The sequence below is a fragment of the Taeniopygia guttata genome, chromosome Z (assembly GCF_048771995.1).
Source record: "Taeniopygia guttata chromosome Z, bTaeGut7.mat, whole genome shotgun sequence".
NCBI classification, from domain to species: domain Eukaryota; kingdom Metazoa; phylum Chordata; class Aves; order Passeriformes; family Estrildidae; genus Taeniopygia; species Taeniopygia guttata.
In genome coordinates this window covers 5,003,551-5,031,290 of record NC_133063.1, presented here as the reverse complement: position 1 = coordinate 5,031,290, position 27,740 = coordinate 5,003,551, and the positions used below count along the sequence as shown (strand labels likewise).

The 27,740-nt window shown below is 42.5% G+C and overlaps 1 protein-coding gene across 7 annotated transcripts; it reads right to left on the bottom strand.

Annotated features, from left to right (window-relative positions):
- PIAS2 (protein inhibitor of activated STAT 2) lies at positions 1-27,335 on the bottom strand. Of its 7 annotated transcripts, none has more exons than XR_012052752.1 (15): positions 27,196-27,335; positions 18,278-18,752; positions 16,007-16,091; positions 15,342-15,392; positions 15,157-15,247; positions 11,819-11,953; positions 9,781-9,886; positions 9,154-9,227; positions 8,174-8,334; positions 7,449-7,582; positions 6,834-7,002; positions 4,485-4,624; positions 3,921-3,979; positions 2,621-2,658; positions 1-1,978 (listed from the first exon to the last, which is right to left on the bottom strand). XR_012052752.1 is itself a non-coding variant. In XM_072921738.1 (14 exons), exons 1-14 carry the CDS (start codon positions 27,217-27,219, stop codon positions 1,799-1,801), a joined length of 1,863 nt encoding a protein of 620 aa, XP_072777839.1. In that variant the 5' UTR covers positions 27,220-27,335; the 3' UTR covers positions 1-1,798. The 7 variants fall into 7 exon arrangements, 3 of the variants coding, with proteins under 3 accessions (XP_072777839.1, XP_072777840.1, XP_072777838.1); XR_012052751.1 differs by lacking the exon at positions 3,921-3,979 and adding an exon at positions 2,995-3,156 and having other exon boundaries at positions 1,677-1,978; XR_012052753.1 differs by having other exon boundaries at positions 1,853-1,952.
- Between the last annotated feature and the right edge of the window lie 405 nt (positions 27,336-27,740).

Sequence of the window (27,740 nt, the reverse complement as noted above, 5' to 3'; positions counted from 1 at the left end):
TTTTCAGCAGAGACCAGTTTTAAATCTTTTATTCAGAATTACTCTTGGAACCTCTTTCCACACTCTACTTACAGGTCAAGTCGACGTGCAATGGTGATGCAGAAAGCACTGATCTGCTGCAGGCCATCAAGAAAAACTTCATAACAAGCATGGTTTTATTGGAAATAAATCGTGCTAACAACTGATCCTTAACAGGTACAAAATATTAAACTGATAAGAAAAAAGAAAAGAAAGATTGGGGCACTATTAAGACCAACATGTGAACACAGGACTGCATGAAATATCATACAAAAAAGGCAATAAGGAACAGTAATGCAGCATTAAAGGTAGGGATACAGGGCAGACAAAAATTACAAAACATCCTGTTTCAATATATTTCATCCATGTACTTGGTTCAAATACTGTAACAGTACTGGAAGGCAAAAAGCACCAGACATCCAACTAAAGAGGTAAGAAAAAAGGAACATGAAATTAGCAAAAAAAGTTAAGATCTGGTCATTAGGGAAGAAATAATCTCAAATACAGTTACTTAAAAGAAACGCAACACTTGAAAAAGCTGTTATTTCAGCATACATAGACAATATCATTATTCCAGCTCTATGGAAATGACTTGGTTTTCCTAGTCTGTAACCTCTTCCATATACAGTACTGCTGAGGTTATCCCCAGGTGTGTGTGGGCAGACACTGCATACACACTAACAAAGCAGCACAGTCATTAGAGGAATAAACAGGGGGGAGTTGTTCCCTTTGAAGTAGAAAAGCAACAATCAGGAGGCCAGGAAATGTGGGGCAAAGCATCATTAAGCCCTGAACACACAATTCAAAATTAGGTGGGGACACTGTGCAGCTATGGCTTCTGTTTCCTAAAAAGCCAAGCCTCCCTCACAGTCCACATGGAATACAGCAGGTGCTGAAGAGACATAAACCATAATCAGGAAATCCTAGAAAACACTCCTGCACTGGAGAAACTCTTTCCTATTTATTCTTCTTACAGCTACCACAGAATGCAGCTGTGCATTCAGCTGTATGCTGGGAGTTTTTGGTGGTGGCAAGGTGTCCCAGTTGTAACACGGCAGCACAGAGACTGTGTGATGCAGGGTTTGCATAGATAGTCTGTCCCCTTCCTAGCTCAAAAAAAACATAAAAGGAAAGAGGTCACAGCTTAGGTTCTTGTTGCATTTGTGAACATGAATCTAGGCAAAAAAACCCCCAACAACTCCATTTATAGTGGCTTCCACTATGTCCCCTTAATGGGGGATGTGGGGAACAAGACATTAAACACGTCATGGCTATTTCAAAGCTTCATTCTCTTAATGAAGTTTATTACAGGCCCCAGTGAAAATATTACAAATTCACTAATTCCTACACTTTTGCACTTTTTTCTAACTGCTGTCCTAGAGCGAGTAAGTGCTTTTCTTTATCAAAAAAAAAAAAACAAACTCATTTGTTTTTACATTATTGCTGTGTTTTACAACAAAATCAAAAAGCACTTATGGAATCCACACAACAGAAAGTCAGTATCCCCAGAACAAACAAAAAGCTTGAACACGTATTCTCAAAAGGGCCTTTTCTACACCAGCTATTCAACGAGCAGGAGAAAGAAAAAAAACCCAACCAAAAGTCATCCTATCGCTTCTCTTCCGAGCATCAGCGAAATTCACCCCACTCTCCCAGGAGGCAAATCCTTTCAATAAATATCAGCGTGAGCTCCGAGGTGCTGGAATTCCGGGGTGGGGGGAAGGAGGAGCAGCAGCAGCAGCTGTGTGCAATGCCTGTGGGTCCCGTGCTGCCCCGAGGGTCAGTCCAGGGAGATGATGTCGGGCGCGCCGCCGCTGCTGGTGATGACGCCGGCCTCGGCCCGGCCCGAGGAGCTAACGTGCGTGCTGCTCTCGTGGTGGCTGGTGGAGGTGATGATGCTGCCAGGCGTGCTGCTTGTTAAGGTTGAGGTGAGACTATCCAAAAACATAGGAGGACAGTACTGCTTGAAACAAACAACGAAGAGTGAAGAGACTAACTGCACCAGAGAAATGTACGCTCTGAAGATACATCTTCCCCACACAACAAGCACCAGACGTGTTCCAAGCGGGACCACGGCGAGAACCGCAGTTCTGCAGATCGGTGACCAAACGGGGATGGCAGCCATGAACCTCCTCCCTCACCCTCCCCTTTTTGTTCTCCAGAATGGTTTGGGTTGGAAGAACCCTAAAGCTCATCTCATTCCATCCCCTGCCCCTTCCACTACCCTAGGCTGCTCCAAGCTCTGTCCAACCTGGATAATTCCAGGGATGGGGCAGCCACAGCTGCTCTGTGCAGCCTATGCCTGGGCCTCAAATACACTCTGGGTATATTCAAGTTAGTGCTGAGCACATATTTACTCTAAAAAGGCAAACTGTCAGTAAAGAATGAGTTTCCAGGCCTGGGTTCATCATAGAAAGGCAAAACTGAATCCTGTTTAATGCATCTTCATTACCAGTTCTTGCTAGGTGTTCCTAGACTGCTGCTAGGTCTAAGCAAGTGAACTGCAAACACAGTTTGGATAATGACACCCTGATAATTACTGGAGCACAATGTCAAAAAAGTCAGACTTGGAAATTAACCCCATAACAGATCAGAAACATACCTGTGAATCAACTGGGAATAGCGAAAGAACATCCAGACCTAGGAAGAAGAGAAGGATGATAAATAGTCAAGTCTCTAATTTATTCACACACAACAAATTTAAGGATTTTTTTTTTTTTTTGTGGTTGTAGAATAGATTTTGCAATTCATACAGAGTTTCTAAATGGAATATACCACTGTGACACCACTCTCAACGACTACTTCAGGCAGCAGCAAAACGAATTATCTAGTACATGTGGCTCTTTCTAATAATGAGGATGACATAATGATGTATTATTCACTGAATACTGCAGGGTGGTTCAATGTGGTTGCTTAGATGGAGGTTGCCATTTGGAGCTGTTGGTTCATTAATGCAAGTTTCACTGCATATTGTACCTGACTTGGCCAAACTGGGACATGAAGAGTGTCATCACATTAAAGATGCTGGAATGAAGTAAAGTCACAACATGCACAAGTCCAAAAACAAGCAGCAGGTCTCTTCCTCCACCCACGGGCAGCCAATAAGGAAACATTTCTAATATCATCCCCGTTTTGTGTCTAGACAAATAAAAGGAATGAAGAAGAGGAAACTACAAGTAGTTCAATGTATATCCTCTTAGAGCAGTCACAACTAGTGTCCATCTTAAACACCATTTGCGTGTAAGCATTTAAGGCAAGATGTTTAGAATTATGAAACCAATGAGAAATTACCACTTTTTTTTTTTTCCTAAATATTGGCCTTGTGTTTGCTATGTCAACAGAAAGAAATGATATACTCCCTCCCTCTCCCCTCACCTCCAAATCTCTTCTGGCCCGTGAAATCTCTCCTCTTCTCTATTAGAGAAAAATTTTGAAGGAGATTTTAAAGGTCAGTTGCATTTACAGAACTGACAGCTTCTTTTGTCTGTACAAGTTCTAGAACTTGGTTGGTAAGAGCTGAACAGCAGCTCTAGACTTCCATTCTCTCAGCTTATTCTCCCATCCAATTTGGGAAGACTACTGATTTCTTAACAAGGGAGAAGTGGAGGGAGGGAGCAGTAAGGGAGCCAAAATGGACAGAGAAACAAGGGGAATGATATCCATCTCATTGCCAAACTGGTGCTGAAAGAAGAGGAAAAAACCCAGAGATGTTGCAGGGGAGGAATGGAGACAGGCAATGGAGCAGGGAAAGGGAAGTACAGGAGGCCAAAGTGACACCTGTCACCACAAGTCACCACTTCCTGGGCTCTGGGTTTGTTACAGCCGGCCAAGAGAACCCCCAGAGTCCCTATACACAGTGTTCTTTTCAAGGAGCCAGGATAGAAAACAATCAGTATCCCCACCTTTTGTCTGATATTTAGCAGCAGTGTTGAAGAATACATCATAGGCATTTAGGGTATGTCTAGGTAAAGAAAGTCAATAGAGGTCAGCTCACAGATTGTAGCTCACCTTAACCTTTTTCATACAGTCTAGACAGAGCACCACTACAATCAGCTAGCAGAGTAAGTACACTGAGGGCTGGGATGAGTTAGCACCCTCACAGCTCTAGTAACTAAAACAAGCAACTACTCTCCCTCACATCTACAACACGTAACTACAGGATGTTTACACAAAGTCTGGCCGAGCACCGCAAGAGCAGTTTCTGGCTGCTGTGCGTGCTCACGTGCCAGTTTGTACCCCAAAAGCAGTGCTTTTCACATCACTGCTGCAAAATGCAATCTGAAAATGGGCAGACAGCCTATACTAGGCTTGTCTAGACATCACATCAGTGCCATACTGCATATAGACTTGTTCCATTAAAAAAAAAAAAAGCCAAAACCAAAGAGTTAATAAATTCTTCCAATTTCTACCCACCCCATAAATTAATACTGCTGTCAGAACATACATGAAAAACACCCAGCACCTACCTGGCAAGTCTGATGAAATACTGGATATTGGTGGGTGATGGAATGGTACTGGGTAGTCTGTTAATGAAGGAGGAATAGCAGCAGCATCGACCGTCGTCACGCTGGGCACTCTGGCAGTAGATGGCTGATACATGAGAACCCTGTTTCAAACAGCACGGGAAATTACAAACAACCTGGCTGTTAGTTGCACAAGGGAAACCAGGCACTGCTGTGCACTCTCAGTCACAAGTCACCGTGCAACAACACAACTACAAGCGTGGCTACTCACTACACAGTACTCCACTCTAATTTCCTTTTTCATAACAGTCTTCACAATACATGACCGTATCTCGGTTCTCAACAGCAGCTGTGACATAAGAGCAAGCTGGCATTAAAACAAAGTACAGTGCTGGAGTCATTGGCAACAGTCAAAGACCAATGAGTGTCTGTGAGCACCCAGAGGGATGTGAAGGTGACCAGAGCCAGGATGAGAGTGTTCCATTTGATTTCTCCACGGAACTGCTGCTCAGTGCCCACCTATTACACCAAGGGCACAACTGACCATTATCCTGCCCCACAGGATGACAGAGATTACACAGGTGGGAATTAAATATAAGCCTGTTTTTACTCACAGCCTCCAGTGGAGCATGTTACAACCCTTCTGCTTCCCCTCATGCTGCCTGACCTCTTGACAGCATTGTTACAAACACCGCCACAGGTGCCCAGGCACCAGCCACACGCATAAAACACATCATGAGCTCCAAGCAGGTGCAAACACACAGAATTCTGCTTCCAGATGCTCTGCACCGCTCCTTCCAGCCTTAAGTGTTATCCACTCATCTTCCTTCCCACACTCCTACTGTTAACCTGCTTCTGATGTCAGAACCTTGGATTTCAGACCCTCACTTCTCAGGCACCTCTCATACATCAGCCTACATTGTTGCTTCCTCTAAGAAGACACCCTCGTTTTCCCAAAGCCAGCATTCAGACAACACTGTTTAAAGGAGCTAAACCCCAAAAGCCTGGCTTTGATCTGAATTTGAAAGATGAAAATATGCCATATCCATACCCAAAAATCAAGGAAAATACATGGGTCATAAAGAGAAAAGAAGTCAGTCCTCCTACAATTACAGTTGCAGGTAGCCATCTAAAACACAGTAGCACAGAAGGAAGTCTTGGTGCCTTCTGAAACTTCATTAAGCGATGTATTTGTAGCTACACTTTCTTGTAAAAGTGAGGAAGAGTCTCTTGCAGAAGGACTCCTCCACAATCCTCACAAAAAAAGCAACAGCATCGCAGTATCACTGCTCAAAGTGGTTGAAGATAACCAACTACTTGCTCACCAAGGACCACACAGACATTCCTGTGGACTAGAGACTCACCACACCTGCTCATTACTTCTGAAACAGAAGGGGAACCTTCAAAACAGAAGGGGATTTGGTTTATTATTATTATTTTAGTACAGGTCATAAGCCACTACACAGAGACACACACACACCCCTCATGCAGGCAGCAACACTAACTGATGAGCCATTACTAAAAGCTGAGCTTGGAGCAGTGAGTGCTGGTGAGCCTGAGCAGTGGCCCTCACTCCCTGCAGGTCTGGGGTGCCCCACGGGCCAAGAGCAGAAACATGGGAGCCACAAGCAGCACCCGAGCTGAGGTGCAGCCATCAGGACAGACAGAAGGTGGCACAGCAGCAGAGAAGCTGGTCAAGCCTGGTGCCAAAGTCAGGCCTGACTACAAAGATGGAGGAGTTGCCAGAGGACTTGGGAATTCATTGGTTGTGCTAATCAAGGTGCAGGACTGACTGATGACCACAGCCAACAACAGCATCCAAGACATTCCAGGGTTTAACAGAGAGACGGAGGAAAAGCTCATCTTGATTCAAAACAGCAAAGTGGCTTCCTTCCAAGACTGACAGGATGGATGAAACACACAACACAGTCTCATTCCCGGGGCACCAGAGCAGATTAGATAGAGGATATAGCAGACAGCAAGAGAAAAGCCTTTAAGATGACACTAACTCAGCAAGAATGCATGAAGTTCCTCCACTTGGCATAATCTACTTTCTCAGAAGAACACTGCCCACTAGCTTAGTCAGGTTCCTTTCCTATGGAGAAATGTCCCTGAAAACACAGCAACAGTCAGCGGGGAAAAAAAAAAAGTTCTTTGTGAGGTAAAAATCTATTTAATAGATTTTCCCTGTACAAAGTTACTGCATCAATACAACCTTCTACAGGAGAGGCCTAGACATTCTCTTCAGCAAGTGCAGAGCTGGATTCCAATTACTCTACTGGATTACATTACTCTACAGATCAGTTTAGCTGAGACATTACAAAATAACAACTAACTTTAAAATTAACAAACCCTTTGGTTGGGCTCCCGTGTATTTCAGACATAAATATGCACTTCCTTTTGGCTGGTGGATCTTCTTCTTCATCAGAAGAGCTTTCTACTGTCAAATCGATAACATCAACCTTCTTGTTTACCTCACTGGCCACTGTCACGGAACATGGTTTGCTAACAACACTGGAACCTGAACAAGAAAATAAAACAACATTGTTCTCCAAAAGCTGGTGATATCAGCAGTTTCTATTTGCAAGAGAACCAGGAACCCAGATCCTGTACACTAGATCACCTTCCTGGCCATTACAAAAAATATTTTGCCCCAGTACCTGCTTTATGACCTTTCTGTGTTACATTGAGACTATCAAAGAACAAACTTTTGTTTTCACTTATCATTTTAAGGATGTAAATAAAAGCAACTTTTAAGTTTCTTAACTGCTATTATAAAGAGCAAAGACAAAGACCAAAATGCACTCTTAGAGATACAACCCTTTCTTTTCTAGCTTAAAGTATAAGAGGGTTAGTAGTAGTAAGCCCTCCACAAAACAAACACCAACATCCACACACATTATCCAAGCTACAACTAAGTCTCCAAAACTTTGTGCTGGTTTGCAACGAGTACCCAGATGTACGTACTTTCAATTTTGGTGCACTGTGGGCTTGACACTTTCACAGCTTCCTTCTTTGGCCTCATGGGGCACCAGGAGCCATCCTCCTGGAATTTGATCTCATCCACATCAGAACATTCATTAAGGATTTCCATAAAGAGGCTGAAAAAATAAAGTTTCATTTTTGATTCTAAGTGACATTTTTATTCTAAGTGAAAAGGAGACACAGATAGAAAGATAATTATGATCACCTTCTACCCACTGTGTCTCCTTTCCCCCTAGTTCCTCTTTACCTGAAAGCCTGTAATTACAGCCTTTGCAGGTATCAGAAAATAAGATAATCCCAACCCATCCACCATAACTCACTCCAACACTACTGCAATGCAGATTTCCATACTGAAGCAGAATCCATCACCCCTTGAACCAAGTTAGACAATTGGTGTGAGTTAGAAGTTACATTTTGAAGTTAACACCTTTTAGGGATAGAGACATGTAAAAGAAAGACCTGTCCTTTTATGTTGCATTTATATTTCTCCAGAGGAAATACACTCAGACTCAGGAATTTGATGGTGCAGTTAGGAGATAAATGTACATTATGGGAAGAGAAACTAATGGAGTCTAATGGTTCCTCCAGTCTGAAGTATTTTGACAAAAAATAGTATGAAATGGCTAAACCTCAAGTCACAAAAGTAGATACTGAGTACATAATGGAAAATTTAAGTAACTGTATAATCTGCAAAGCCAGTCTCTTACCCATCTAGTATGAGGCTCTCATAAGCTGCCTTTTTGTCACAGACAGGGCAGATCCAGGTAGGCTTCTTTTCATTCATTTGAAGATAAAGAGCAGCATCGAAACATTGCAGGTGTGTGCAAGTCACAGCCCTGCATGGGATTGTCAGTCTCATTTTTCCCAGCTGCAGGAGATGCATTTAAAGGGTGTCAGAAAAGAAGACAGAGAAACAGGCCTGAATGGTTAACAATTAATCCAGAGGCACTTGGTGAAACAACTCTTCCTGCTCACTACAGAAGTGCCTGGGGCTAAGGGTGCTGCAAGTAAATCCACCCCATCACAGCACCCACACAGAGCTCCTAATGGAAAAATTAAAACCCTGCTCCAAGGCTTCACCACACTGCCAACAGTCAGAAATACTTCTAATGAACCTTAAACAATGTTATTTGCAGGATTTCATTTTAATTAAACAATCAACTGAAGTAACCACTTCTGTAATTTTCTTTTAATCCAGTATTTCAGGTGTTTTCCTGAGCTCCAGGTACTTATTAATCTCAGAATGACCAATTTCTTCCTGACAAGAGAACCCCCAAGGCAGCATTACCTTGTTATAAGGTGATCACCTGTTTTTCTGTTTGCTTCTGTATCTGCAGTATAGGCAAAGCCACCACGATGAGGAGATAAGAGGTTTTAATTATCATTCCATTCTTTAATTATTCTGTCAGCCTGCCTGATTAGCCTCAGCACGTCAATATAGGAGAATTATCCTTCTACAGGCCTCACTGTACACAAGCAGCAGCTTGACTCAGTGCATCACAGCTGAGGCACCCACAGTCCTAAACCACAGCTGGGTTACTGCTGCTTCTCCCCACTACTTTATCTTAGCTTGCTAATAAAATATAAAACAAGTGAGGTTTCTATAGCAAGGCCTTTGAAAAGCAGCCCAGTTCTGCAGTACAGATGAAAATATGAATGTTACCAGGAAATTTCCAGCCATACTTACAGGACACATCAGAGACACCCGCAGACTGGTTGTGGCAATCTCACTATCAGGATCTGCAGTTAGTTTTTCTTTAACTATTAAAATAAATAAAGAAGTTATACATAGAGGTCATTATTTCAAATGCTAACCTTGTTTCAGTAGCACATACACCTTTCTTTCAGCTATCTAAAAAAATTAATCTAGGAAACTAGTTCATATACAACAACAGTTTCATTACTGATCAGCAATGGGCAACCTGCATCACATCAGATGTTGTTTGACTGCAGATGCAGTAAAACCACACAGAGCAAACACAACCCAACATGTCAAGAGATAAATAAACCATTATGTGTGAGTGAGGTACATGTGAAGAGAACTCAGGACATCTAGCTGCACCTCATAGCCCAGCGTAGTAAGGGCTTGTGGCATTCCCAAAACCACATTTCAGATGGGATCTCTGGGTATGCTCCCTAAAAATCCTCACTGAAAAAGAGTGTGATGCCTCACCAACAGCCAAAGGAACCTGTGAAATCCTAGGCATAGACTTTATTCTCAAAATACAGCAAATATCTTCTGTATTACCAATTCTAGTTTTAAAGAGCCAATAACCACCCTCCAAACGTACGGACAGGCAAGTTAATTACTTACTTAGAGCTCTGGAATGATCAGGATTTCTGATACCTTTCATTTTTAACCTCTGCAAAAGCATAGCTGAGGTGAGCTGGCGAACCAGATACACAGACATGGAGTAATTCTACAAAAAGAAGAATTAAAGATTAACTGTTGATTTCATATTGTACTCTCGCTATGACAATAGATGACTATTTACACAAGTTGTAGCATACAGTAAAAACAAAAATGTGACTTTTTGCTTAATCATTATTAAGAGCACTGACAGACAACTTCAATTCTGTGGAGGTCCAACATTCTGCCAGAATTCTCTGGCCAATCAGGTCTAATTATCTGACTCCAGTTATGGCTGAACTAAGAGGTAATTTCACAACCAGGAGACAATCTGAGCTCTTCTCCTGGAAAGATCATATGCAACACTTTTCATACATGTGGTCTTTTAAGAATTTCTTACATTTTCTCTCCTTAATCTTCCTCTTCTTTCCAGTGTCAGTGGGGAGCTCAAAGAATCGCTTGACAAAAGATAAATGGTCTTTATGGTATAAACAACAGCTTCAGATGGTATGGAGCTGCCCCATTTTCTTTGTACCTTTTCTTTGGCTTGTTCTGTACTTCTAAGCCCAGCCTTGTTACACCATGTCCGTTCCACTGAGCCTGGCCCTGTTCCCCAGCATTTTCTACTCCTCCCTAACTCACACCACTTGTCAGCTTCTTTTGTTCACTGTTCACTCCCTCTTCTAGGTCACTAATGAAAAGTCTGCAAGCCCCAGTGCTGCAGGATAATAATGGTTTCATCCATGTAACAAGAACAACCTGTGACCTCTTATTTCCACTGCCTGCCAGAGATCTTCCTATGGCTCCTGCACTGCCTGGGTACTACACAGGAACTTCAAAAAACTCCTCCAGCCCTGCTCCTCCTTCACCACCTATAGGAAAACCAGCTCTTACCTAGAGCAGCAGATAAAGCATTCTAATTGCACATGAAAGCACTAAGAAACCCAGATTTTTGGTTTTTTTCCTTAAAGAATGGCCACTTGTTGCCTTACAGAGAGGATTCTACAGGCTCAGGTCTGCCCAGCAGCGAGGGGTTTATGCCCCTTTGGCTCAGCAGCCCTCCAGTATCAGCCCAGTCCATGCCAACAAGCCCTTATGTGACACCTGGTCACTTTGAGGATGAAAAGCAGCAAATTCTGGCACCAGCACTAAACCACAGAACTCGCTTCACCTCTCAGGCCAAAGGGAGGATGTCCAAGCATTCCAAGTCATCTGCTTCCATCAGAGTATATTTTGGCATACAGGGAGGAAAGCTAGCAGGCCTGAGCATGAGAGGCCAAGACCACACACAGGACTGGAGCCATTTTAAGATTCTGTGCTTTGACTGGGAAGCAATGGCTCAGATCTTTGTCTCCATCCCTGTTCTAGAAAATCCTCCTTTGATGTCAATACTGACCCTTAATTTATTTTTTGAACATTACCTTTCAATCCAATTTCTTCCTAAAATTTTAATATAAACGCTTATACTGGAGTCTCTTTGAAATTTGTGGTATTTTTAGTCCAGAGAATTTGATTTTGAATTAAACCTCGTAGAGAAAACTACTTTGATAACTGCATCCAGAATTCCCACGAACAGTCACAGATAAGGAAGAAATAGTTCCTGACTTGCTAGCAGCTGAAAGGGTGCTGCAACAGTTTTTTAAACCTAGGTTGAAGTAAAAAATTCCTTGTACTCTCCTTTTCTTTCCTTAATAAATCTACAAGGGCATTTATTATTCATACCACAAAAAGTTTGTTATTTTTGACATGCATTTCAGGCAAACTCTAAAAGGAGACTTTTGAATGTGAACCTTGTAAGAAAATCTTTCCATCTGTATGTAAATCCCACATGTGTTACTGAAAACTACCACACTTCTAGAGCAAACTTTGTTTCCTGGCACTGACAATAAGTTCAGCCACGTAACAAAAGACATTTGCCAGCCACATCAGGCAGGAAGGGAACGGGAATGCTCAGATAGCTTATTTAGATGACTTCCTACATCCTACAGAAAATGCAGGTTACCTTTCCAATTTCAGAAGCCCAGGAGATGGAAATCTGGTTTGGCACTGCTGATGACAGCCTGACTAGAGATGTGATATTCAAGGGACGCCCAGGTCGCTTCTGTTCAATTCCATTTTTTGGTGGTGGAGCATATCCCTGTGGAAAAAAGGACAATGAATGTGTTACCCAGACACCCCAGTGCACTGAAACTGCTGACATGTACTTGTTAGTTCTAAACAGTAGATCACCAAACTCAAACACAGTTATAATGCATTTGCTGTTTTAAAAGGGTTTTACAGAATGGCTGGAAAAGTGAAAGAGAACACAGTTTGGGTCCTGGTAGTTCACTGGAAGAGTAAAAGGTCATGTGGAAGTTCTGTCCTCTTTCTCACTATGCCCTACTGGAACAGAGTGAAACATCACAAGGTCATAGCCTTAGTGACAAACAGAGTAAGTAATGAAGACTTAACTCAGTGTCTCATACACTGAAAACACTTCACTGATTAAGAAACAATTACACCTTGTTCCAAGAGCTCCACATCCCCTCTGTGACTTCTTTGCCTCGTATCAACTACTCTGGCCCCATTAGCAACAGGTGTCACCTGTCCTCTGCCAAGGCCCTGAAGGAGGACTGCACATGGAGTACCAGCTGTATTTAAGAGATTATGGAATCAAAATGGTTTGGGTTGGAAGTCACCTTAAAGATCATCCTGTTCCAACACCCTCGTCACGCAATAAGCCTGTAGCTTATTCCTCTCGCCCTGCATCTGTCATGATGACAACAAACCAGTCTGTCAGAGCCACTCTGAGAATCCCTGCTCTGAGCTCACAGCCACAGCCTGAAGCCACTCATCTCAAACTCATGCTGCACCTGAAGGATGCCAGCAAGATGCAGCTTGGCCTCTTGCACAGACCTTATTGATGCATTTCCAGCACTGTCTTCCAACCCAAAAAAATTACTGAGAAAGGATATGCTGAGAAAAAAAAGTATTTCTTTAGCCAGAGAAATACACACACATTCACAACCTAGTGCTTGGCAAAGGAGTTACTTTGAAAGATGCCAAGTCTGGAAATAAAAACAATAATAATTAAAAAAAATATATAAACAGCCTCTTCTACTCACTAGCCCAGTATGCCACAAGGGCTTTATTCCAGAACACAGAGGCAGCAGACATATGGGAACTGGTGATAATTTCACATTTAAAATATAGAATTATTTCAGAAGAGAGTGAATGCAAGTTCTCTTACATTTCCCATTTTTTTTCCGGAGAGAGACTCTGCAGTGCACATGCTTTGTTTCAGTGAAGCTTTTTAGTCTTTTCTTCCACAGAGCCTATTCTTGAGAACAGGCTCACCCTCATACTCCTACAACAATTTGGAACCTTCCCTTCCTGTCCTTTTAGAAGCATTCTGCTTGCCTCCCAACCAGCTTGGCCTGGCACTGTTTAGGCAGGCTGCCAACTCTGGTGACAAGAAACTGCCAATATTATTGGGGCCTTGAAGTCTTCCATGGTTCTTCAAAGAACCACACTACTCAAGGCAGGTATCATCTGCCACAGCAAGGAAATTCATCAGGAGAAAGCCTAACTACTCATTTATCTGGCTTTTCCCAGTGACACAGATGCAGTATACAAGGAAACATGATGATAACATTAGCAGAACCTGGTACAGTATTGGCACACAGGCAGCGTTTCTCAGAAGCTTCTGGTAAGGATTGCAAGGAAGGAGATGACCAAGAGTAATTTACAGACTTCTGCAGAGGCATGAACTGTCCTACCAGGCAAAGACAGAAGCTCACTTTTGAAGCTGGCATCATTGGTTAATTACCTAACACTACTGGAAATGGAAAACAGTGGTCTTTGAAGCAAAGAAGTTACCTTACACTTCCTGCAACAGAAAGGAAGTGCCAGATGATGCAGAGAGAGACCAAATGAACAAAAAAAAAGTCTGCAGAAGCGCTCAGACTGAGACTATTTGTCATTCAGCTCACAGTGAATGAAGAGGGGAAGTTGCCAAGACAATAGTGATTTATTCACTTTCCCACCTAAGGTTCAGCTGAACAGATTAAAAAATCATCTTACCATGTGCAGGAAGAGCCTAGAGGATTTAAGCCTAAAGCAAAGTAATAATCCAAGATTAGTAGTAGCTTTTCCTACAACTGTGACACCTTGTGCACAAAATGGAGAGCACAGCAGGGTGTAACCTATATGAACAAGATTGAGAATCAGCTGACACTGATGTCCAAAAGGTAACATCAGACTGAATTCTTTGTCATTGGTTGCTGAAAGACAATCTGCAGGAGAGAAAACCCTCAAAGTTATCACACACAATGTAACCAGCATTTGCAGAAAGCAATGACCAGAAAATGTGAGAAAGAAACCATTTATAATCTGAACACTGAAGTAGGAGGAAGAGAATCTAAGGAGTCTCATTTCAACTGAGTAGAGGCAAAAAAAAAAAAAAAAAAAAAGCAGTCAGCGTTGCATAGGGGAGGAGGGAAGGTACAGGACGGTATGTCTGATACACCAAGGTGGTTAAAAACAATCTGAAAAAGTGAAAAAGAGATTTCACACCTTCTCTCTCCACATGGTATCTTTGCAAACCCACTACTGAAAAAACCCTCTGTTCCATGACTTTTACCACACTTTATAGCCTCAAGAAGTATTTCTGAGTGGGCTGTGCAAGGTGCAAGAGCTTCTCTCTGTTCTATTGAAAGAAAAAAGAGAGAAACCCATTCCAGAGGTATTTTGAGAATGAGAAAGCTTTTCCCTTTCTGTCTATACCCAAGCCTCCAGATAACCCTGTGACTATGCTCTGAAATGTGACTGCCAACAGTGTTCTGTTACAGTATCAGCAATGTGCAAGGAACCCTAAAACACGTCTGTCCTTCATCCCCACAACAATGGTGCCCTAACCAGACAGATGCAGAGCACTGCACAAGCAGCACACAAGATGCTGATGCCATTTCCTCCGAACAAGAAGGAACTCAAGCCTCTCACAAATACAAGCAGCTCACACAGCAAGGGCTACCACCCTCAAATAAACTCAGTCTGAGCACCTGTGAGGAGGATTCTCCATGCAGACAGCAGATTGTTTTTGAATTATTTAGTTATGTTACCAGCAAAAGAGGAAGTTTGCTGTAGGGGGCTTAATCACATCTAGTTAGTGCTGTGGCTGTAATATGATTAACAGAAATGATGGCTATCTCACACAGCAAATGTACAAACTCCATACCTAACATTAGAGAAATCTGAGTGATAACAAACAGCTTGACTGTTTTGGCAAGCTAACACTACAGAAAAACACATACACACTCCACAAGTCACCAAGAGACCACAAATACATACATACATACTTACAGGCAATGGGAACAGCTTCCCATTTACTTTAATGCACAAACTATTAGGATAATTATCCTCTTGAGGGCAGCTTGTCTCTGCTAGGCATAGCCTGTATCCATAGAAAGAGAAAGCATCATTTTCAGGTGTCCCCATGAACATCCATCAGCCACTTAAGTTTTCAGACAACACTACACAAAACGTACCTTAGCTGAACTTGGACTGTGTAATCTCTCCTGCCTCCAGGCAAAAAGTCCCTGTGACAAAGACAAAGAAAAAGAGAAGTACCCACTTAGCAGGACTCATATTGCAGCCATACAGAGAAACAACTGACACACCTGCCCCAGCGTCATTAAACTTTGCCCTTGTTTTTGTTTTATTGAGCTATGAACACCTTACAAGTGACATTTCTGTTTAACTTCTCCCAAGTTACACAGGGCTTCAGGATCAGCATCTTCCATCAAAAGTTCATAGCAACAATAAAGTAGGATGCTGCCAGGGATGAAAAAGCACCTATGAATTTTCATAGTTTACAACATCAACCCTGGGAAAAAAAGAAAAGCAGGCTTCCATTCCTGCAGCCAAGAGAAATGTGGGGAAGCTTTGCACGTCTCTGAACAGCAACACTTATTTGGAACTGAGTAATTGCTAATTCTTTAACATGAGTATGATTTTCGTAAAATGCACACAAATTCTGTGCACAGTTGTTCCTGAAGGAAATAGAACAGATATAAACTCAAGAGTAACTTCAGTGAGGATTATCACTCTGCATCTGCAGAGTAAGTGATGCATATGGTGAATGAAAGCCTCACACTTTCTCCTGAAATTCTGTAGAAATTTACCTACACCATACCACATTCTTACTTCTTACCTGGAAATACAGATTTCTCTGACCTGCTGAGGTGTTAAAGCAAAGATAAAAAACTTCTCCTGGAACCTCTGAATACTGCTCTGTACTAGAAGAAGAAAAAAGACACAAAAGAGGTTGAACCATGGTGATAAAGCCATTGATTAAAACAGGATCTGCAGTTTATGTCTGGAACAAGGAATTAACTCACTCGAATGGTGGTTGAACTGCATATAACTGCTAACAAAAAAAGCAATGGAACGAATCTTTCATTAAATTACCTTCAGACGGTTTGATATCACATCACACTTCAGTACTAAAGCAGCTTGGCAAACTGTGTTACAATCCTTTCTCCCAAAGGAGGAAGGTTCAAACAAATACACAACAAAATATTTCACTGGATATCTTACACAGAAATGCCACAGAGATGCCAACAACTACAGTAAGGTACCACAGGAAGAACATGTGCACCAGAAATTATTAATGGATAGCTGGAAAATTCACAAACAGCTACAGGTAACGAAATCTTTGGGGAGGAAGGGACGGACCCTTCAAGCCAGAAAAGCCAGCTAGACTTCATGTCTGGAGTTACCCTTTAGTGGCATCTGATAAAAACATAAATAAATACAATGTTCACACCAGAATATAACTTGTCTGTCAGTGATTGGAATTGGCAATATTTTTCTATGTAAAGGCCACAGTAGACATATGTCACTTTCCAACTTCCTTTAAAATTGAAGAGAAGTTAAAAGTTTTGACCTGAAATAAAGGCAGATTATGCATGTCCAATTTAAAATAAGTAGCATGGAGGACAAATGCAAAAATAGCACAACTAAACAAGCAAATTTGGAAGAGCTGGACTGTCTTGTGCACTGTGACATTGAGTGGAAATGGTTCCTACACCCAGAAAATAAAAAAACACATAAAAAGGAGGCAAACATGAAATGGAAGCCAGGTGGAGCAAACACCCACCAAGTACCTCAAGCAATTCCAAGCAAATACAGTGTGTATGTATGCACACACACACCACAGAGCACATTTGATATTTAAGACTACTACTTGAACACATGTAAAAAAGTCAGTGGAAGTATTTTATTACTTAATTTGGTGTGGGTTAAAACTAAACCCCACACTTACACTTGTGCTCTCATATTATTGCAAAGGAATACCACACTCATCCCTTCTCAAGCATGAAGCAATGAGGTGGACTATACTCCTAGCTCTCTGACTTAGCTGTAATTACTGTTTGTTGGTAAAGTTTTCTGGTAAAGTTTGTTGGTAAAGTTTTAGGTACAGGAGGATGGCAGAAGATCAGTCATCCCTCACTGAGTTACGAGTCACAGCCTAAAAGACTTCATGATCAGTTAAAAAATGAAACTGCTTAAGAGGATGCAAACTATTTTATAAAAATATTACTAAATAGTTACAGAACATTTTTTGCCATGTAATTTAAGCCAGACTGAATTTCAAGGCAGAAGATGTAGCTCCAAATAATTAAAAAATATTCAATACTGAGGCACTTGGCAAGATAAACATGATTTCAGGTTATCTGGAAGACAATGTCCACTCCATATTATAACACACAGTATTGCAACAACTTTCAGGCTGAGAAACTTCACCACTCTGAGCACAACACTGAAGATCACAGCACAAAGTATCTATTTCAGTGCCAGATCTCAGAGCCTGCAGAATTGTTGCAAGTGAGATAAGGGTGAAGCAGCAAAACAATGAACTTGTTCTTTTTACCCTGCTGCAAATTGTAAATTACTGACTCTGAAATCCCTTCTCTACTACTCCTGACAAAATGTTCCTCATTTGCACTAGGCAGAAACTTCAGGTCCAAGTCTTTCAGCCAAAAAAGTGGAGGTTCAGACTAGGTATTAGGAAACATTTTGTTACTAAGAGGGTGGCCAAACAGCACAACAAAGCTCAAGGAAAAGCAGTCAATGCTGTCAGTGCTTAAGAGGAATCTGGATAATGTCCATAACTATCATTCTCTAACTTTTGGTCAGACAGTTGGAAGATCATAGTAGGTACCTTCCAACTGAAAAACCCTACTCTTCTTCTTAATATTCAAAAGAGAAAAATGTTTAATCATATGACTTTTATAACAGAAAACTCTATTTTCTCAAGTGTGGTTTTGCACTTTTGGGGAAAATGGTAAAGAAAAGGAAAAGACATAAAAGGAAAGGAGTTTCCATTTGTCTCAGCTGCAAAAACCCACTGGGCTCAGTATTGTCAGAAGCAAAGCTTATTTAATGAGTTAAGCAAGCTGCAGAGGTATTAAACACTTACCTAGACTCGTGGGTTTAATGAGCACGTCGAGCACATCGTAGAAAGGTAAGCTTTTCAGCTGAACATCAGGATGAACAGGCGGAATCGGAGGGGATGGCTGCTGCATCTCAAAGTGGGGCTTAGTGTCTTGGAGGAGCACGGAACTGACAGGTGAGGATGGAGACTGGGGCGTGACTGAAGTGGAAGGGAGCGGGTGAATGCCCGCGACAGCCAAGTCAGGCTCGACTGGAGAGGAACTGCTGTCCAAGTTGAATGCTGCAGGTTTTATAGCCGATAAATCCGACAGCCCCTCAATCGTCCTTGGGTACCGACGCCTATAGAGTTCTCGGATTTTGATCTGAACTGCTGGGCTGCAGCCGCTCTTCAGTAAGTGCAGTGCCCTCATCAGGAGGTCATGTTTGCGCCCACTTTTATTACGTCCAGCAAATCCCAGCAGCACTTGCAGTTCAGAAACACGAAAACTTGATACCATATTCTAAAAAAGAAAGAGAGGAAAGCACAGGTGAGCCAACAGCACCCCAAGGAGGCCTTTTCAGGAGTATGATGCGGCATCTTTCACCATCTAATCTGACAACTTGTCACTTGGTTATGGGTGCTGCCCACACCTTCACAGAACACAAACGTACAGTTAGTTTAAAATGAAGAAACAAAGTGTTCAGGATGCAGGTTGAGTTTGCCCATGAAAGATTTGTTTCCATGCTCAAACAATAGTAACAACAAAATCTTAAATTCACAAGCACAAGCTGTACCACAAAGAATCTGTCTCACTTTGTGGAACAAAATACCAAACAAAAAAAACCAAGTGAATCAGTATTATCACCTGTCTCCCAACACACTTTAAGCATGTCCTTATTTTATTTTTTATTTTCTGAATAGTTTATTGTGAAACTCCCTTTATTTTGGACACTGTTAAAGGCAAGCATAAAGAGAGATAGGCATATTTCATTGCTGAAAGATATGCACAGCAAGGAGGACAGTTCTTAAAAGCTACATTATCTACTGTAAACTGTGGCATACAGTATGATACACAAACAACATAATTGATTCTTCAAATGCCACAAAGAACCTCCTCTCCTTTTCAGATCACATTCTTGTATCAAGAGTCACGAAGATATCTTCAAAACAAATAATACTATTTACTTGGTTTTAAGGTTAGTTTTGGAAGACTGAAGATTGAACTGTGAAGTTGAAAAAATTAGAATCCTACTGTTTCTGAAAACAGAAATTTAAAAAAAAAAAAAAAAAGGCCACTATACAAAAGGAAACAATCTTGTGCCTCACTGCTTCTAAGAATTAACTTGCATGGATGCATCATCTCACAGTTTTGTGAGCACTTTAAACCTACATTCCAGAGGTATAAAGTTGTCCAGAATACTTCTAGCCAACTTCCTTCCAATTTCTGGGAGACTCTTTCACCATAGCAAGGAGGTAAAGTTTTTAAAGGTGAAAGAAGACCTGCCTTCAATCTGTGCTCCTGCAGCATGACAACTCCAGACTCAAGGAATGAAGGTGCTAACAGAAGCTATGAAATAGTGGACATGTGGGATCATATGTATTTTTACCAACAGTTCAGAAGTGCATCTGGACTCTTACTAAAGCTTTTGGCATTGATTTCAAAAGGGACACAATTCAAAACACAGTTGTTTGGACTTTACCTTCCAAGACGTTACTACACAGAGCTAACACTTGTGTTCTGACACAGATCTGATCTCAGCTGAAGTTTTAACACAGTTTTTTGCCCAAACATTGAGTCAGTCACCAAGAAAAGTCAAAATCCTCCCTCTGTCCATGGCGTGTTCCCTATTCTCTTTTTAATACTGTGAAAATTGTTTTGGCAGTAAGACCAGTGAATTATTTCAGATCAAAACTGAACTTAAAATCACAGAATCGTTTAGGTTAGAAAAGACCTCCAAGACAATGAAGACCAACCATTGCTCCAGCAGTACCAAGGCCACCACTAATCCATGTCTCTAAATGCCACATCCACATGACTTTCAAATCTCTCCCAGGGCGAGGACTCCTCCACTGCCTGGAACAACTTGTGCAGGGTGGGACAACAGCCTTGGTCAAGAATTTTTTCCCAGTAGCAAATCTAGAACTCCTCTAGAACAACTTGAAGCCATTCTGTCTTGTCCCATCTCTTGCTGCCTGAGAGTCCTACACCCCGGCCCCCACTCTGGTCCTTCAGCCACTCCTGGGGCTCAGCCCCTTCCCAGCTCCGTTCCCTGCCCTGGACACGCTCCAGCCCCTCAGTGTCTCTCTCCTGAGGGTCCAGAGCTGTCCCCAGGACAGAGCTGTCCCACCACTGCTGAGCTTCCCCCAACACCCTGTCTATAAATGCACCATGGACACAGCAGCCAGCAAAAAGTCATGGGAGCTACTGAGTGGCTCACCCAAACTTCTGAAGAGGCCAACAGCAGATGTCACCTTAATTTCATCCCAGCAACTTCCCTCAACAACAAAACAATACAAGATGGAGAATGTTAGTTTCTACCTGGCATTCCCCTTCTACTTTTCCTTGCACTCAGTCAAACAGAGTGATTAAAAGAAAGTGTTTCAACATTCACAAAAAATGGCTTGGAATAAAGTAACAGTTTATGACAGAAAAGAGAATCTGTGTGAAAAGATAATAGTAGTATTCATGAATTTACAAAATCTTCATGTTGCATGGTTCTGTAGATAACTGCATAAGCTTGATAGCAATGCCAGCTTCTTTATTTCAGATGTAGCCAGTAAGCATGATGCTGGATTCCATAATCACAATGCAAATGTGTAAAATAATCCTTTACATGGAGATTATGGAAACAGCATGTATTGCAAAATACTGTCTACTACCCTGCCTGCTGCCTTCTGTGTGTTCCTTCAAGTTAATCAAGGTGAAATGTGCAGTCAGTCACGCCTCAACACAGCTAACATTTCATACAAAAAAAATTCACAAACTAGCACTTTGTTACAAGACGGATTTCATTTTACTAGAAGACATAGCCTGGCTTCAATACCATAGTCATCAAAATTTTAAATTAACACCTCCATGAAAAATGCTTGCAAGTATGAAAATATATACTGTTTGTCCACCAATGTAAAAATCTTACACAGGCTTTAGAAAGAACACTTGCAAAAAGAGAGGTTTACAGGAGTATCTAAACAATAGCTTTTACAACACTTTCCCTCTAAACCTGTTTCTACTTTCCCTTTAAGGCAACAACGAACATGTGTATGAAAACACATCTGCCAGTGCCTAAGGGGGCTCCAGCAGAGCTGAGGAAGGACTTGGGACAAGGCATGGAGGGACAGGACACAGGGAATAGCTTCTGCCTGCCAGAGGGCAGGGATGGATGGGATATTGTGGGGGCACTGCTCCCTCCCTCTGGCAGGCCCTGGCACAGGGTGCCCAGAGCAGCTGTGGCTGCCCCTGGATCCCTGGGAGTGTCCAAGGCCAGGCTGGATGGGGCTTGGAGCAGCCTGGGACATTAGAAGGTGTCCCTGTCCATGTCAGTGAAGCTTTAAGGTTTCACCCAAACCACACCTATGATTCTGTACTTATCTTCCTACTCTGTTTACAAATACAGAGTGGACATTCATTATAATCAATAAACTCTTATGGGGATGTAGGTGTGAGAACATTTATAATCATAATGCAAGGCAGACACTGCCTCCAACAAACCCTTATCAAGTTCCTTTCTTTTGGTTTTTCAACATATTGCGGAAGACTGCAGCCTCATTATTAATATGCTTTTCACATCACTCAATTACAATTAGACATTCAAGTTGTGTCATGTACATGACATTTTCTGTTAAGAGAAGTTCTTTACAGCTGCACAGCCGAATAGAAAAAGCTTTTTTAACACAAAACCAAAGCCATTTTAGTTTTAACATTACTCCATGAACACAAAGCACTTTGACAGAACGCTAAGGAAATCAGACTGGGTAATTCAAGCACTTTTATATTCCAGAAATATTTTTCCCCCTGAAATTCATACTTAAAGGTTATAAGAAGCTTCATAGGCTTTTTTGTTTCTCAGAGTTAAACTTTAGCAACCATGATTCATCAGCAGAAGCACTGTTCTAAAGCATTAAGCCGTAGGTGTATCTGGAATGGCATTAATTTCCCTGGCATGATGATGTTAAAGAGCCCAGGAAATGCTGACATGCCACTGAAAGTAAGGGGCAGGCATGTTTCAAAGCAAAGGAAAGGGATCAAACATCTCTCCAAACAAGAGCTGTGTGATTCTTCACACTTCCCTGCAATATTAACAGTCACCCTACATGGCTCTCTCTCTTTTTATATTTATTTATTTCAGTGGAAGGTAACTGAAAATGACTGTTAAATTAGTTTCATTCTTGATGTATGCCTACAATAAGCAGCAGCAATTGTGCCTTTAAGGCAAGCACTGGACACTTGCACTGCAGAAGCAATCCAGCCTACTCAGAACTAGTGGTCAGCCTGCCCCTAAGAGCTCTGCTCCAGCCCCACTGGCTTCCAGACAATCCCCACACTGTCTGAATGCTCTGTACAAAGAGACACGCCAAGGACAGGTTCCACAAATCCTCACTCCTGACTTTAAGCCCTTTCATGGACATTCAGCAAAGTAGTACATTTGTGACATCTTCTGCAGCAGATTTGTGCCCATGATGACTTACAGCAGGCTAGAAATGGGTAATGATGGTAAGGAAAAACAACCTGTGTCCTGGGATGGTTGAAGACCTCTCTGCTGAGTGGAAATGTTTTCTCAAACTGATATAACCATAGATAAAGAAATGCAAGTCACAAGGAAAAATTAAGATGCCATTTTTGAAATCTGTGTCAGTAGTACATGACAGCAAAAGCAGCTTTAAAGAAAACCATAGTCAATACAACTCACAACCACCAGATCCTCAGTATAATGGAGATTTTCCTCTGCACAGACTCTAGCCTTCTTAATTAAGAATCAGCTCCAAAGTTGCATGCACTTAGTAACAAAAATCCTAAGTTAAACAAACACAAATATTTAAGACATTCAAAACAAAGCTTGGCCATTTCATTGCAGCTCCTTTTTTAGAGTACCTAAAAGCTCATTATCTTCTTCCTCTCCCAAATACCGTATCTCAGCACAAACAGTTAATTGTTAATGATTTTACATAAACAAACTTTCAAGGCATCTCAGTAAACCTCAACGATCTAGAACAGTGACTGTGAACCTATGGAGCACATAGGAATTTTGTGCAGATACAAGGCAACAGCACATTATCGTAGGCTATTAGTACTATTTTATCAGCATTTATGTTATTTAATACACTCAATTTAACTGCAGCCTAAGGATCATGACAGCACCAACAGCAACTTCTCATATCTATTCTGTTCACCATCTTAAGTTTAGCCCAGATCATGATGTGGAACTTGATTTCTACATCAAAAACATACACTGGTCAGCACAGACAATAAAATTATATTAACACAGATAAAATAAAACAGTATTTGTCAATGACCTTGGGGAGGACACATGAAAACTGCTCTCAGCATTTTCCTGTTAGCAATTTAATACTAAGCACTGCTTCACCTGGTAAATGTGAGGCGGTCACTTACACTGTTCTTCCAGACTGGAAAAATAAAGCAAGTGAAGTGGAAAGGCACCAAGGCTGGTATTAACAAGAGAGCCTAAGTATAAAAGAATGAGACTTCAAATTCTGTATTTTAATATGGCATCCAAACAACATTTCTCCTCCCATTTGAATCATGTGACCTCACGATTAGGTGTGAAAGAGCAAAAAGTAAAAGTGGAACCTACTTCCAGCATTTGTAAACATGATTTCCCAGTAAATTTTGTGCAATCTCTTGCACCAGAAAGGATATATTAGCACGTCTCCATCTCTTCTCAACCAAATAAGTTCTTTTCCACAATGGCTATGAAACTGATCACAAGTGTCACAGATGAGTTTTGGCACAAGCAGAGCCATTTGCATATAAAGAGACTTCTTTTTTGCCCCACAAAGATGACACTAACAAACTACTTCAAAACGTGACTAAACATGAACTACAAGACTGATGCTGTCACCTAAACTAGAGATCTGTTTCAAAGACTGTGTGGACTCCACATTATTTGTTTCCATTTTAGAGTCAGGACGCCAGCAGAAACACAGGGGACCCAAGAATATGAAATAATAATATGTAACTGATCCTCTTATCTGCAGTATTTTGTTGATATTCAACAAGCTTCAAGCTAAATCTTGGTGAGTTCAGAATCTGTTGGGAGCTGGAATTGTTGCCTCACAGATGGCTCTCAGAAGGAGCTGTAATTCCCCATTTCTGGGCCAATTCTATTAAAAAATGTGTCTACTCGTCATCTCTGGCCTCCACACCAGACTGATGAGACTGATGATTCTCTTCCACATCCACCTGTGCCTGAGTAATTCCTTCATCATCTACTGGGCTGCTCTGGAGAGGGGATTATGGATAATGGTACGAGCCAGGTTTAAAAACACATATGTGAACAGCAGCTCTGGAAATGGCATCTCAAAACGAACTATAACTAGACACCGTTGTGCTCCCCTGAAAGGCAAAACATATTCTCAGCCACTCCCTAATACTCCAGAAACCAGTAATCTACAGAAATCAATAAACACTACTAGCTAATAAAATCTTAATCACATGGTCTGGAAGAGTAAGCCTTAGACCAGACATTTTCACCAGTATCTTGAAAAGTAGCAAATCCTTTAACAAAACTGAAGGTTTCCAAAAGGCCTGATGTAACAGCAGGTTTCTTGAAGTCTGGCTCCTTTCACTACAGCCTCTCAGTTATAACCCTGGAGTCCCAACTCCACAGAACTTTTACTGGGAAGATCCAGAAGATGCCAGGGATAGTCCTAACAAATATTAAAATGTTCCTTTGCCCTGAAAAAAAAAAAAAAATGCTGTGCCTGCTTGCTTCCCTCAAGAAACAGTGTTTAAGAGAGGACTCTGATCTCCTGCCTTTAGACAGTCTTTAACAAATTACTAAAATAAATTCCGCTCTCAAAATGGCCCAAGTGGTCTTTTATATAGCAGGTAGAGATTATATACTACAGGAAACTGCAATCATCAAGAGAGCAGCAAACAATACTGCCATAAAAACATTCAGTCAGTTAATCTATAAGGCAGCCATTTCAGATCACACCTAAAGGTCAATTCACAAAATCTACCAGGGGTGGGGGAATCTCTCTCATTTTTGGTCAAAAGCAGGAAGATTTGGTAGTCTGAAAAAAAACTTCAGCCTCAAAACCAACTATCTGGTATTCAAGCAGACACATTCAAATACATCCTCAAATGTGAAAAGAAAAAAGGAAAAATTCAGCCATGGCCTTGCAGACATGAGGCAGACAATTACATTCTCTTCCAAAAATTACCTAGAGCTTTCCCACAACAGTCCATGAATTATTATGAGACGGATACTGAACATTTAAAGAAGCTACAGGCTAACGGATTCATCTCACAAGCACTCCAGTTTACAAATAAGATGAATGGGAATATCAACAGATATGTCTTTAGATTTTTTTTTTTTTAACTAGGGGCATCTCTTGAATGATGAAAGGGCAGCTCTGCAGTCGGCCTGAAACACAGCTTCCTTTTCCCTCCATACTTCCTGCATTACATCTATCCATGCACCTCAGTTTCTTGTCAATGTATTCAGGAACCTAATGCCCAGAGGGAAACTATCAATACTTATGGATATCTAGAAAACCAATGATAGTGTTCCGGGAGAAACAGATCACAACTCCACCTCAAGACTGGAGAGGAAGAGATAAAAGAAGAGTCACCACTGGCACAAAGTTTACACAGGGGCTTCAGCCAAACCCTTTGAGACACCTTGGAATGAGGGCTGAGAATGGGTGAGGACACCGAGCAAAAAAAAATGTGTAAACACAATCCAAGGGGGGAAAAAAACCCCAACAGCACAAGGCTCATGCAGAAAAAAATAAACCAACAATTCCTAAACCTAAAACTGAGACAGAGCACTGCTGTCTTCAGACAAAGAAATACAGTTCTTTCTTTCCACTATGTTTTTGTAAGTGATCTCCTCAGTTGCACTACCAGTATTAGTGCTGGAAGAAGCCTCAGCATGGGAAATTCTGTGGCCATTGCAGCACGTTTCCCACTGGTGACACCAACACCAGCTCTTCCTCGCCACTAAAACCCAGCTCATAGTAACTCCTATATAACCCGCTTTAATCCCTCCTTTAACAAAGTCCAGGTCGGGGGAAGCGGCCTGCACGCAGAATTCTCACCAAGAATTCCACTCCTGCAGCTGTGGACGCTGCTGAAGACAACCTCCTCCTTCCACACAAAGGTTAAGAGCGGATTGTTCAGGAAATAGGAGGAAAAGCACCGACTGTGCAGTCAGTTCTTTGTGTACACACCTAAACAAAATGAAAGGACACGCACGCACACACCCAAGCCGACAAATCTGCTACACAGAGTCCACCACGACAATATGAAAGATAATGAACCGAAGAAAAAAAGTCTGAAAAGCGGCACTGGGTTTCACGCTAGGCAAGCACAGCTTTCCCGGCTGGAAAGCGGTCCACGGATTTCCAGAGATTCCACATCTATCAGCATTTTTAACAGCGGTGGTTATTCACCCCCCTCCCTAGAGCCGCACGGAGCGCGGGGCCCAGCAGGAGCCGTCCGAGCCCTGGGGCCGCTCGGTAGCGCCGAGATGGATTTTAAAATGTCGGGAGGAGAGAGAAGAACCCCCCCGGCGGCAGCGGCAGCACAGCCCGCGCGGCGGGGACGGGGAGCCGGGCACTGACAGGGAGGGTCTCCCCAGGCAGAACCCGTCGACCCCCGGGAAGTCGGGGCGGGCCCGCTCCTTCCCTCCCTCCCCGTCACCCCGAGGAGACGGCGCGGACCCCCCAGCACCGACATCTTGCTCCCGCCGCCACCTCTCTCCCTCCTTCCTCCTCACCCGCAGCTCCTCGAAATCCGCCATTTTCTACCCGCCGCCGCCGGGCGCCGCCGCCACCATCATCGTGCACCCGGAGCGCGCTCCCGGCACGTGACGGGGAGGGCGGTCCGGCGGGAAGGGCGGCGGGAGGGGCGAGGGGAGCTGAGGGGAAACCGGGCTGGAGTGGTACAGACACACCGGGAACCCTGGGGAAACCGGGCTGGAGCGGTACAGACACACTGGGAACCCTGGGGAAACTGCGCTGGAGCGGTACAGACACACTGGGAGCCATGGGGAAACTGGGCTGGAGTGGTACAGACACACTGGGAGCCATGGGGAAACTGGGCTGGAGCGGTACAGACACACCGGGAGTCCTGGGGAAACTGCGCTGGAGCGGTACAGACACACTGGGAGCCATGGGGAAACTGGGCTGGAGTGGTACAGACACACTGGGAGCCATGGGGAAACTGGACTGGAGTGGTACAGACACACTGGGAACCCTGGGGAAACTGGGCTGGAGTGGTACAGACACACTGGGAGCCATGGGGAAACTGGGCTGGAAGTAC